The sequence below is a fragment of the Sapajus apella genome, unplaced genomic scaffold (genome assembly GCF_009761245.1).
Source record: "Sapajus apella isolate SASKATOON/1434 unplaced genomic scaffold, GSC_monkey_1.0 scaffold88, whole genome shotgun sequence".
Lineage (NCBI taxonomy): Eukaryota > Metazoa > Chordata > Mammalia > Primates > Cebidae > Sapajus > Sapajus apella.
The window spans coordinates 5,114,392-5,127,077 of record NW_022437028.1 but is presented as its reverse complement, the minus strand read 5'-3'; the positions used below and the strand labels follow the sequence as shown (position 1 = coordinate 5,127,077).

General features: G+C 50.6%; 1 protein-coding gene and 1 pseudogene across 2 annotated transcripts; one reads left to right on the top strand and one right to left on the bottom strand.

The window, feature by feature from the left end:
- Window positions 1-1,031: 1,031 nt before the first annotated feature.
- Window positions 1,032-7,754, bottom strand: LOC116534497 (annotated as a pseudogene). The gene is made up of 3 exons (XR_004261757.1): window positions 7,692-7,754; window positions 7,303-7,454; window positions 1,032-1,819 (listed from the first exon to the last, which is right to left on the bottom strand). The product of XR_004261757.1 is annotated as a ubiquitin-fold modifier-conjugating enzyme 1 pseudogene (transcript).
- Window positions 7,755-9,745: 1,991 nt separating this feature from the next.
- On the top strand, window positions 9,746-12,338 carry TMEM270 (transmembrane protein 270). The gene is made up of 3 exons (XM_032254901.1): window positions 9,746-9,847; window positions 11,444-11,872; window positions 12,025-12,338. Exons 1-3 carry the CDS (start codon window positions 9,776-9,778, stop codon window positions 12,319-12,321), a joined length of 798 nt encoding a protein of 265 aa, XP_032110792.1. The 5' UTR covers window positions 9,746-9,775; the 3' UTR covers window positions 12,322-12,338.
- The last annotated feature ends 348 nt before the right edge of the window (window positions 12,339-12,686 follow it).

Here is a 12,686-nt window from a genome sequence, read left to right as displayed (position 1 = left end):
GTGTTTTCTCAGTACTCATTTGATGAGTTGACTCCTCTGCTTCAAACCTAAAGTCCAACTTCTTTTCTCTCCTGATCTGTACCATCTCTTTTCCTCGCCCCGCCACGGCGGCTTCTGTTCCTGGAAAGTGCCAAGGCGATCACAGGGCCTTTGCACTGTTTTCCAGCTAGGAAAATCCTCCTACCTTAGCCTCCCAAGTAGCTGGGACCACAGGTGTGCACCACCACACCCAGCTAATTTTTGATAGTTTTGGTAGAAGTAGGGCTTTGCCATGTTGCCCACTCTTCAACTCTGCTTCAGTGGTTTTTTTTTTTTTTTTTTTTTTTTTTTGAGATGGAGTCTTGCTCTGTTGCCCAGGCTGGAGTGCAGTGGTGTGATCTCTGCTCACTGCAACCTCTGCCCACCCCCGGTTCAAGCAATTCTCCTGGCTCAGCCTCCTAGGTAGCCGGGATTACAGGTGCCCACTACCACGCCCCGCTGATTTTTGTATTTTTGGTAGAGACGGGGTTTCACATTGTCCAGGCTGGTCTCGAACTCCTGATCTCAAGTGATCTGCCCACCTGCGCCTCCCAAAGTGCTGGGACGACAGGCGTGAGCCCCCGCACCTGCGGTTGCTGAGCTCTTTCTATGTGGATGCATGTGGACTGCGTTCATTTTGCTCATTTTACTGCCATTTAGTTATCCCTCAAGCCTCAAGCGGCCGCACCTGGTTGACTTACCCCTTTCCCGGGGATAGGATATAATGTTGCCATGCACGCGTCTCTTTGTTCATGCGTGGATGTTTCTGGAAGGAGTGCTTTAACCCACTGGAGGGTAGTGAAAACAATCGAGCCTGTTGTGAAAGAGAATGAGTAGAAATTAGAGCACATTGCATGTAGTAAGAGTAATTATTGTTTTGTTAGGGTCTTGCTTCAGTTTCACATGTGCGTTTAATGAGCAGCTTTGTACAATACTTTGTTTTTCTTTTTTATTTTTATTTTTACCAGAGGAAGCAGCTTTTATTGATGAGTTATCTCCAGAAACCAAAGACTGTGTACTCACTTTCAGTTACGCCCTATGCCTCCAGGATGGCATGTTGCTCCACCTGGGGCGGATATAAATTGCCTCTAGATTTTCCAAAGCCCAGTCTTTCCCTTCCCGTGCAGCCTTAGAAACTAAGTAGGACGCTGTTTGGTGTTTGCTTCTCCCCAGCAATGCCTGCTGCAGCTACTTAGTAACAACTAGAGGTGGAGTGTGTTTGGGACGCAGCTGGGTGAGTTAAGCGTGATGCACAGGAAAACAGGATCATAGCCGATCAAAGGTCCCTCTGCCCTGCCTCAGTGGCTTGATCCTTCATTAGTAGCATTTCTCTTTGTGTTCGATGATGCCCTTCTGAATCAGATCAGGGATTTCCACTGCCAGCCATGGACCCAGCCCCAGAGCCATGAGATGAGCTAGTCCAAATTTGGGCACGTTCCTGGCCCACAAAGGTTTGAAGTGATCCGTCAGGCATATTTTTCCACCCCTGTACATCTTTGCTGTCTTTCCATCAAGCTCAGGGACTGCGATTTCTGGGGCAGTAGTAGGGTATGTGTTAGGAATGTCAGACTCGACTTCAAACTCGTATTTCGAGAGGTCATGGATACACCGGCATTTTCCAAACCACCGAGTCCCTTCCTCGTTGGACTCCAGTCGCAACCAAGGGTTGCCAGCATCCTTGTTGTTCTCCACATGCCAGACAAGGGACTGATATTCCTCCTTCAGTCACTGCACCCAGAACTCCCGATCTCGGGGTCCGGCATTTGTCTTCAGCACCGGGATCTCAGACACAACACGCCATCTTGGACCAGGGCCACTTTTGTTTTTCTTTTTGGAGACAAGGTCTCCTTGCGTTGCCCAGGCTGGCGTGCATGGCGAAATCCTAGCTCCTTACAGTCTCAACCTTCTGAGCTCAAGTGATCCACCTGCCTCAGCCTCCTGAGTGGCTGGGATTGCAGGCATGCACTACTGTGCCAAGCTATTTTTTTTTTTTTTTTTTGGAGCAAGAGTTTTGCTCTTTTTGCCCAGTCTGGAGTGCAATGGCGAGATCTTGGCTCACCGAAACCTCCGCCTCCCAGGTTCAGGCCATTCTTCTCCCTCAGCCTCCTGAGTAGCTGGAATTATAGGCATACACCACCATGCCCAGCTAATTTTTTGTATTTTTAGTAGAGATGGGGTTTCTCCATGCTGGTCAGGCTGGTCTCGAACTCCCGACCTCAGGTGATCCATCCACCTCAGCCTCCCAAAGTGCTGGGATTACAGGCGTGCACCACTGCACCCAGCCTGTTTAATACAATTCTTAGCATGAGTAGCATCCAGAGACTAAAGACCAGCAGGGCACTCCTGAGTCAGGGTACAGGCAGTGTCCGAGGCTCTGGTTATCCTACAAACTCATAAACACATGTGTGCCGTCAACGTTTTTGTTTTTGCAAATGAGGGTGAGATCATATCTCACTGGGGTTTCAATTTGCATTCCTCCCTAATGACTGGTGAGGTTGAATCTCTTGCCACACATTTATCAACTCCTGGAGTTTCCTTTTCTGTGGATTGCTTTTGCTTTTGTATTCCACTGGGTCATTTGATTTTTTCCTTTCCCTATTTTTAACTGACAAGGCACAACCGTATGACATGATGTTGTGATATGTGGATGTGTTGTTGAATGACTAAGCAAGCCATGTGACATATGCGTCACCTCACATATTTACATCATTAATTTGCAGTGAGAACATTAAGAATGTACTCTCTTGGCAACTTTCCTTCCTTCCTCCCTCCCCATCCCTCCCTCCTTCCCTCTCTCCCTCCTTCCATTCCTTCCCTTCCCTTTCCTCCCTTCCCTCTTCCCTTCCCCCTTCCCTTCTCTCCCCTCCCTTTCCCTCCCCTTCCCTTCCTCCCTTCCCCTCCCTTCCCCTCCCCTCTGCCCTTCCCTTTCCCCTTCCCTTCCCCCTTCCCTTCCTTTCCTTTCCCTTCCCCACTCCTTTCCCTTCCCCTCCCCCCTTCCCTCCCCCTCCCTCTCCTTCCTTCCTTCTTCCTTCCCTCCCTCCCTCCCTCCCTCCCTTCTTCCTTCCTTCCTTCCTTCCCTCTTTCTCTTCCTTCCCTCCCTCCCTCCCTTCTTCCTTCCTTCCTTCCCTCCTTCTCTTCCTTCCTTCCCTTCCTCCCTCCCTCCCTCCTTCCTTCCTTCCTTCCCTCCTTCTCTTCCTTCCTTCCCTCCCTCCCTCCCTCTCTCCTTCCTTCCTTCATTCCTTCCTTCCTTCCCTCCTTCCCTCCTTCCTTCCTCCCTCCCTTCTTCCTTCCTCCCTCCCTTCTTCCTTCCTTCCTTCTTTCCTTCCCTCCCTCCCTCCCTCCCTCTCTTCTTCCTTCCTTCCTTCCCTCTCCCTGCCCCCTCTTCCTCCCTCCCACCCGCCTGTCAGGGTCTCAGTCTGTGGTCCGGGCTGGAGTGCAGTCTGCAATCCCCACTCACTGCAACCTCCGCCTTCTGGGCTTAAGCAATCCTCCTACCTCAGCCTTCCAAGTAGCTGGGACTACAGGCAAATATCACCATGCCCGGCTAATTAATAGAGAAAGGGTCCTGAGATGCTGCCCAGTCTGGTCTCCAGCTCCTGAGCTCAAGCAGTCCACCTGCCTTGGCCTCCCAAATTACTGAGCGAGATCGCAGGCATGAACCGCTGCGCCTGGCCAGCAGCTTTCGAGTGTGCAAGAGATCGTTATCCGCTGTAGCTAGTGCGATGTACAACAGACCTCTTGAATTCGCTCCTTCTGGCTAACCGAAATTCCGTGTGGGCCATGTAGTTTTATCTCACTGGTTTGTAGGAGTTCCCTGGATACTGGAGATTCTGGAGAGTTTGTGGGTTGTGAACATTTCTCTCAGCCTGTCACAGCCTTTGCCTTTGCTCAGTGACTTGGGCCAGGACAGTGGTGGTGGCTGATGGTGGCTGTGAGGGGCTCCAGGACTTCTTTCAAAAATATGGTTTATTATTTATTTATTTATTTATTTTGAGACACAGTCTTGCTCTGTCACCCAGGCTGGAGTGCAGTGGTATGATCTCAGCTCACCGCAACCTCCACCTCCCAGGTTCAAGCGATTCTCTTGCCTCAGCCTCCTGAGTAGCTGGGATTACAGGCATGTGCCACCACTCATGGCTAAATTTTGTATTTTTAGTAGACATGGCATTTGACCATGTTGGCCAGGCTGGTCTCGAACTCCTGACCTCAAGTGATTCACCTACCTTTGCCTCCCAAAGTGCTGGGATTACAGGAGTGAGCCACCACCCCCGGCCCACAGTATGGTTTAAACAGAGAGGTGAGGGGGCCCTGAGGAATATTTTCTTTTCTCTTTCTTTCTTTCTTTCTTTTTTTTTTTTTTTTGAGAGTCTCGCTCTGTCTACCAGGCTGGAGTGTAGCGGTTCGATCTCAGCTCACCGCAACCTCCGCCTCCCGGGTTCAAGTGATTCTCCTGCCTCAGTCTCCCGAGTAGCTGGAATGACAGGCACCCATCACCATGCCCAGATAATTTTTGTTCAGGTACTTGGGAGGCTGACTTGGGAGAATCCCTTGAATCTGGGAGGCAGAGGCTGCAGTGAGCCGAGATCATTCCACTGCACTCCAGCCTGGGTGACAGAGTGAGACTCTGTCTCCAAACAAAACAACCAAAAATAAAAAGAGCAAGTAGAGAAGGAAGGAGTGACTGTTATGAATCATTCCCATTGCTGGTTTTTAAGGTGTTGATTATTTGTAAATGTCTTTATTTTTGAGACAATGTCTTGCTCTGTCACCCAGGCTGGAGTACAGTGACACCGTCACAGCAGCCTCCTGAGCAGCCGGGACTACAGGCGCACACTATCACTCCTGTTTTTTGTATTTTATTTTATTTTTTTTTGGTAGAGGCAGGGGTCTTGTTATGTTGCTCAGGCTGGCTTTGAACTCCTAGGCTTAAGCGATCCTCCTGCCTCAGCCTCCCAAAGTGCTGAGGTTACAGGTGTGAGCCACTGCATCGGGCCTGTATATATGCCATTTTGCCCATTTATCGGCACTTTTATTTGGGGATGAATAATAGTTTTGAACCATGAGATGGTTTGACAACTTTACATCCCTTAAAAACATTTTTTTTTTTTTGAGACACAGTCTCTCTGTCCCCAGGCTGGAGTGCAGTGGCGCGATCTTGGTTCACTGCAACCTCCACCTCCTGGGTTCAAGCGATTCTCCGGCCTCAGCCTCCTGAGTAGCTGGGACTACAGGCGCCCACCATTGTGCCTGGCTAATTTTTGTATTTTTAGTAAAGACAGGTTTCACCATGTTGGCGAGGCTGGCCTCTATCTCTTGACCTCATAATCCTCCTGCCTTGGCCTCCCAAAGTGTAAAAACGTTTTTTTTAAAAAAATCATCCTTGGTGTCGGCTGAAAAAAAAAAAAAAAACAACTAAACAATAAATGTTTTTAAAGTATTTCCATTTGTTTTTATTAAAAAAAATTTGAATTAATTTTAAGATAGCCAAGGTTTTTCTTTGCATTTGGCAGTGGGTTTTTTAAACTTTAAATTTCAAAATCATGTGGGGTTTCCAAGTGAATTGCCTGAAAACAGCTTGGTTGCAATAATGATTTCCACACATTGGTTTGTGAACTAATACAGCTTTTGCACCCTGGCTGGTTTCTTTTTACAAATTTACACTCACTTGAAAGCAATTTCGACCCGTTTGTCGCGTATTTTGTTTTTAAAAATTCTTGAATTCCTTTTCTTTCACAGATACCGACTTCATTACTCATCTGCTCCCGCAAGCCGTCAAAGGCCCAACAGCGACTGGATTTCACTGGTTTCTCCCCACAACTTTCCCTGCTTCTAAGTATTTTCTACTTTTACAGATAAGGACAATTGGGGCAAAAACTCATCAAGGTTATAGACTGGTACCAGCTCTGTTCATAAGTCTGCCATCTCCCATCAGTTTCTTTAACCAGGATACAGTCCTTCATACTTTCATTGCTGTATTATATTTTATTTTCTTTTTCTGAGATGGAGTCTTGCTCTATCCCCCAGGCTGCAGTGCAGTGGCGCCATCTCAGCTCAGTTGCAACCTCAGCTTCCTGGGTTCAAGCAATTCTCCTGTCTCAGCCTCCTGAGTAGCTGAGCAGGCAGGTGTGCACCACCATGCCCAGCTAATTTTTGTATTTTTAGTAGAGACGGGGTTTCACCACGTTGGCCAGGATGGTCTCGAACTCTTGATCTCATGATCCGCCTGTCTTGGCCTCCCAAAGTGCTGGGATTACAGAAGTCAGCCTCTGCGCCTGGCCACTTTCATTGCTTTTATTATTTTTATTTTTATTTATTTATTTATTTTGCCCTGCCCCCCTTTCATTGCTTTGTAATCATTATTTTTGAATGTAAGTGGCTTGGATAAAACCATCTTTAGAAAGAAAAAATGCAGGCCAGGAGTGGTGGCTCACACCTGTAATCCCAGTACTTTGGGAGGCTGAGGTGGGAGGATCTCTTGAGCCCGGGAGTTTGAGACAAGCCTGGGCAACCTAGTGAGACCCCATCTCGACACAAATAATTCATAATAACAATAAAAAGTAGCCAGGTGTGATGCACATGCCTGTAGCCCACCTACTCAGGAGGCTGAGGCAGGAGGATCATTTAAAGCCAAGGTTCAAGAACAGCCTGGGCAACAGAGCAAGATCCCCCTCTTAAAAAAATTTTTTTTTTGAGGCAGCGTCTCTTCTCTGTTGCCAGGCTGGAGTGCAGTGGCGAAATCTCGGCTAACTGCAACCTCCGCCTCTCAGGTTCAAGGGATCATCCTGCCTCAGCCTACCTAGTAGCTGAGATTACAGGCACATGCCACCATGCCTGGCTAATTTTTGTACTTTTAGTAGAGAAGGGGTTTCACCATGTTGGCCAGGCTGGGCTCGAACGCCTGACCTTGTGATCCACCCAACTCAGTCTCCCAAAGCGCTGGGATTACAGGAGTGAGCCACAGTACCCGGCTGTTTTTTCTTTTCTTTTTCCAACGACAAACAAAAAGAAAGAAGAAATACCAAGCTCCAATAAGTATACAGGCATATTCTTTTTGTGTAGTTTTTGGCAAAAAAAAAAGAAAAAACAAGTGAAGATTTGAAACAAGACGAAGATTTAACTTAGGAACATGGAATAAAGAAGATTTTGGTCCTTATAATTTCTCTGTGGTTTTGCCTCCAGCAACCCAGGCATGACGGGACCTGCACAGGGCGAGCTCCTGGGGGTGGCGTGACGTTGCTGTTACTGGGAAACCGACCTCGCAGGCCCGGGGGACAAGCGACTCACTGGGAACTCTCCACCCACTCGCGCGGGGTGCCAGGGCGCGCCCCGGTGTCTGCTGCCCCCGCGCGGCCGTGCTGCAGTCCTGCGCCCTCAGGGGGCACCAGAGAGCCGATGGGCACCCGGGCTGCTTCCTGCTTGTCTTCTGACCCTGGGTCCTGGGGCGGAGAAGGGCAGAGGTCGGTGAATGGCGCCCCCTGGCGTTGTGCAAGGCAGAGGCTACTGATAACTGGGGTTTCTGGCCTGCCTGCTACCCTGCAAAGTGAAACTCCAAGGCCACAGAGAGCAGTAGTGCACGGATGGCCTTGAACCTGGTGCTGAGTAAGAAAGAGAAGGGCGCGGGCGGGCGGGAAGCTTTGGACCGAGGGTTCAAGGCTCCCAGTTGATTGATCTACATTGGAGGCTCCTCCCACAGGCGGTCCTGCTGCCTTCAGGTGCAACCTGGTGGGTAGGGCCATTATTCATTTCTTTCTTTTTCTTGGACAGGATCCTACTTTGACACCCAGGCTGGAGTGCAGTGGCGCAATCACGGCTCACTGCACACTCAACCTCATGGGTTCAAGCGATCCTTCTGCCTCAGCCTCCCGAGTAGCCAGGACTACAGGCATGTGCCACCATGTCCGGCTAATTTTTGAATTTTTTTGTAAAGATGGGGTCTTATTATATTGCCCAGGCTTCCTCTCTCCTCAAACCTACTCCTCTCTTCCCCGCCCCCACTTGGTGGGCAGCCCTACCATCTGCCCTTCACTTGAGTCTTCTGATGGGGGGCGGTATCGCTGGCCCCTGTCTCACTTTACGTCTTTTCCTGTTCATTCCTCTGTTGGGATGCAAATCTCTATGCGTCCTTCATGTTTCTGTATGTCTTGTGAGTGAGGCACTAATGGATGGCCTTTTGCCCTGGACTTTCTTTTCCAGGCTGTCTGTGTATCAGACAATCTTGAAAGATATAGCATCTCCATCTGGAGCAAAAGGCAGCCCTGCTTACTGCTCATTAGAAAAGATTCGGGTTTCCTGGCCAGGCGTGGTGACTCATGCCTGTAATCCATCGCAAAAAAAAAAAAAAAAGAAAGAAAGAAAAAAAGGCCGATGCAGTGGGCTCACACCTGTAATCTCAGCACTTTGGGAGGCTGAGGCAGGTGAATTACCTGAGGTCAGGAGTTCAAAACCAGCCTGGCCAACATGGAAAAATCCCCTCTCTACTAAAAATACAAAAAAATTAGCTGGGCATGGTGGTAGGTGCCTATCATCCCAGCTACTTGGGAGGCTGAGGCAGGAGAATCACTTGAACCTGGGAGGTGGAGGTTGTGGTGAGCCAAGATTGCACCACTGCGCTGGGTGACAGAGCAAGGCTACATCTGAAAAGAAAAGCAAAGAGAAAAGAAAATAAAAGATTTGGGTTCCCTAAGCTCAGACGTCCTCTTCCTCTCTTGTAACACACCCACCTGGGGTGCTGCAGGCATCATCGGGCCTTGTCACATCACTCTATGGGATTTGGGGCTCAGGGAATGAATGCGAAATGCTTATACTCTGGTTCACTGCTATTGCCGTGAGTAACATTGTCTCTGCTCTCTGTCCCGGGAGTCTCGTGTCGTCTTGTGGCAGCCATGGAGCTCGGCTGGATAACTTGTTAGCATGCAAGTGGGCAATGTCTCAGATCATCACGGGTCTTGACATCCTCCAATTCTATCTGTTGTACTGGTTACAGATTTCTGGCATCTGTTGTCTCCATTCCCAGGGCCTCAGCCCTGGTCAAGGCTCCATCATCACATGCCTGGGGTGTTTTTGTTCTGGATCCTGGGGATCGGCTCTAGTTGCCTGAGCTCAAACGCTGCTCATGAACACATCTGTCCTTGCCTCACTTTCTCTCTTCCCTATGGATGCTTGCAGGGCCCATGCCCCATATAAACTCCTTGGACTTCAATTTTTTTTCTTTATTTAGAGATAGGATCTTGCTCTGTCACCCAGGCTGGAGTGATCCTGGCTCACTGCAGCCTCTCTCTTCTGGGCTCAAGTGATTCTCCCACCTTAGCCTCCTGAGTAGCTGGGACTTCAGGGGCGCACCACCACAGCTGGCTATTTCTTTCCCTTTTTTTTTTTTTTTTGGTTTGTAGAGATAGGGTCTTGCTATGTTGCCCATGCTGGTCTGAAACTCCTGGCCTCAAGTGATCCTTCTACCTTGGCCTCCCAAAGCCTTGGGATTACAGACATGAACTCATTCCTAGGTGGCACTTGAATTCCCGTTCCAAGATCTGGAGAAATCTGACCCAAAGAAAGCTTTGCTCAAAGACCTTCTTGGCCGTGTTGGGGTCAGACTTGGACTGAGGTTTCTGAGGAAGCAGTAGAGTGGCCGGAGCCAGGTAAATGAGGTGGGGGTGGTCTCTTGTGGCAACTGGGTCACCATAGTAACTTGGCCCCCACCCTGTGGCATCTGTGAGGTCATCCTGCTTCTCCCATCTGGAGGAGGAGGGGGAGGCCAGACATGGAGACCATTCCTCCGGTCAGATCCAGCCTTTTGGGGATTCTCTTGCAGGCCGTGAGGCTCTCAGTACTGGTGAGTGGGGGGTAGGGGTAAATGGGGTGGAGACCACACACCAGGCCCTTTACAAAGCCACCTCAGAGCTGCCGGACCCAAGCCCTGCCTGTCCTGTTCAGTGGAACTAGGTGGGCTGCCTGCCTTCCAGAATAATCTGACAGCTCCCAGAAACCCCACCCCAAGCTTCAGTGCTGAAATTTTCTTTTCTTTTATTTATTTGGAGACAGCGTCTTGCTGTGTGACCCAGGCTGGATGCAGTGGTGCCATCTCAGCTCACTACAGCCTCCAACTCCCGGGCTCAAGTATTCCTCCCCACTCAGCCTCCAAGTAGCTGGGACTATAGGTGTGCCTTACCACGCCTGACTAATTTTTGTATTTTGTAGAGACAGTGTCTCACTATGATGCCCAGGCTGGTCTCCAACTCCTGGCCTCACATGATCCTCCCACCTCAGCTCCCCAAGGTGTTGGGTTATAGGCGTGAGCCACTGCATCTGGTGGAATTTTCTCTGTTGAGGGTCACTCCTATGGGTGATTCATTGTTTTTCTCATTTTTTTTTTTTTTTTTTTTTTTGAGATGGAGTCTCACTCTGTTGCCCAGGCTGGAGTGCAGTGGTGCGATCTCAGCTCACTGCAGCCTCCGCCTCCTGGGTTCAAGTGACTGTCCTGCCTCAGCCTCCTGAGTAGCTGGGATTATAGGCACCATCATGACCGGCTAGTTATTTTTGTTTGTTTTGAGATGGAGTCTTGTTGTGTGTTCTGTCACCCAGGCTGGAGTGCAGTGGTGCCATCTCGGCTTACTGAAACCTCCGCCTCCTGGATTCAAGCAATTTTCTGCCTCAGCCTCCCGAGTAGCTAGGATTACGGGTGTCTGCCACCACACCTGGCTAATCTTTGTATTTCTAGTAGAGATGGGGGTTTCACCATCTTGGCCAGGGTGGTCTTGAATTCCTGACCTTGTGATCCACCTGCCTTGGCCTCCTAAAGTGCTAAGATTAGAGGCATGAGCCACTGTGCCCGGCCAAGATCCTGTTTCTTAAAAAAAGAAAAATCCAATGGAAGGGAATCCAAATATAATAGGAAACACCTTCTAAAACTCCCCCTCAGAATGGGGTCCTTAAAAGTGGGCAGAGTTCATCCTCGCACATGGAGGGAGCTGAGGCCTTGGGGTGGAGATCTGGCTCAAGGTGGTCCAGCAGCTTCACCTCTGCTGTGAAAGTGGGGCTCCTGGCCCGGCGCGGTGGCTCACGCCTGTAATCCCAGCATTTTGGGAGCCTGATGCGGGCAAATCACCTGAGGTCAGGAGTTTGAACGAGACTGGCCAACATGGAGAAAACCTTTCTCTACTAAAACTGCAAAAAGAGTTATCCGGGCATGGTGGCAGGTGCTTGTAATCCCAGCTACTTGGGAGGCTGAGGCAAGAAAATTGCTTAAACCCGGGAGTTGGAGGTTGCAGTGGGCTGAGATGGCGCCATTGCACTCCAGCCTGAGTGAAAGAGCGAAACTCCATCTTGGGAAAAAAAAAAAAAAAAAAAGAATTATTGAAAAAAAAAAGTGGGGTCCCTGCCCCAGGAGGGTGATGATGGCTGACGACTCTCTCTCTCTCTTCTCCTGCAGCTGGTTCAGAACCGAGATCACCTCTACAATTTCCTGCTCCTCAAGATCAACCTCTTCAACCACTGGGTGTCGGGGCTGGCCCAGGAGGCAGGGGGGACCTGTAACCGGCAGGCCCACCTACCCCTGGGAGTTGCAGCCTGCCCCCTGGGCCAGGCTCTCCAGGCTGGGCTGGCTCTGACACAGGTCCCTGTCTGGCTGGTACTGCAGGGACCCAGGCTGATGTGGGCTGGCATTCGGGGTGGCACCAGGGCCCTGGGCCTGGCCTTGCTGGGTGCCTGGGAGGGGCTGGGCCTGTCTGTGGCCATCTGGACGGACCTGCTTTCGTTGTGTCTGCGTGGCCTGATGCTGGTGGCCTTGCTGCTGGTGGTAGTCACTTGGAGGGTGTGTCAGAAGGCCTGCTGCTCCCAACTGGGCTGGCAGCTCAGTAAGGTGGGTGGTCTAGGGGTGCGGCTGGGCTGTGGAGGGGAGGCCTGGGGTGCTGGGTGTGGCCAGGGCTGGCTGGGCTGGGGGGCAGGCAGAGCCAAGCAGTTTGAGCCCATAGGCTGGTAAGGGCCATCTGTCCACCTGTCTCCCTGTTCCAGGCCTTGCAAGTGAACTGGCTGGTGAGGGAGCTCCTGGCGCAGCTGAGACGCCTGTATTGGTGGGTGGAGACTATGACTGCGCTCGCCTCCTGGCACCTGGCCTATCTCATCACCTGGACCACCTGCCTGGCCTCCCACCTGCTGCAGGCTGCCTTTGAGCACACCACCCAGCTGGCCCAGGCCCAGGAGGTTGAACCCCAGGAGGCCTCGGAGTCTTCCTTGCTGCCTTCACTGTCTGGGTCCTTGGCCTCAGAGTCTGGACCAGTTTTGCCAGAGCAAGGAACTCCCAGAGAATAAATGTATCCCCAGCTGCCTCTCCCGGTCTGGCCTGGCCTACGGTCTCACTCCCTCCTCCCTAATGGGCTGGAGACGCGTTGCGTGAGTGATGTGCACGTGTGTGCGTGCATGTGAGCCCAGGGCCGTCCTCTGGGAAGGAAATCACATTCTGTCAGCATCTTCTATGGGCCAGATATCAACCATCTCAGACAATTTACTCATAATTTGGTTTAAATCTCCTAGCAACATGGCATCAGGTTTGACCAGCACCATTTACAGCCGAGAAAATTGAGCCTCCGAAGGTTGAACTTTCCCAAGGTCACAGTCTGTTGAGGGTGGAGCCAGGACTGGCTCGCTAGATTTTTTGTTTCTCAGAATCCTTAGCT

Excerpts from the sequence above, each read along its gene's own strand:
- TMEM270 (XM_032254901.1), top strand. The coding sequence starts at position 9,776 with ATGGAGACCATTCCTCCGGTCAGATCCAGCCTTTTGGGGATTCTCTTG. Across the intron at positions 9,848-11,443 it reads CCGTGAGGCTCTCAGTACTG|CTGGTTCAGAACCGAGATCA; the intron begins GTGAGTGGGGGG and ends CTTCTCCTGCAG. Across the intron at positions 11,873-12,024 it reads TGGGCTGGCAGCTCAGTAAG|GCCTTGCAAGTGAACTGGCT; the intron begins GTGGGTGGTCTA and ends TCCCTGTTCCAG.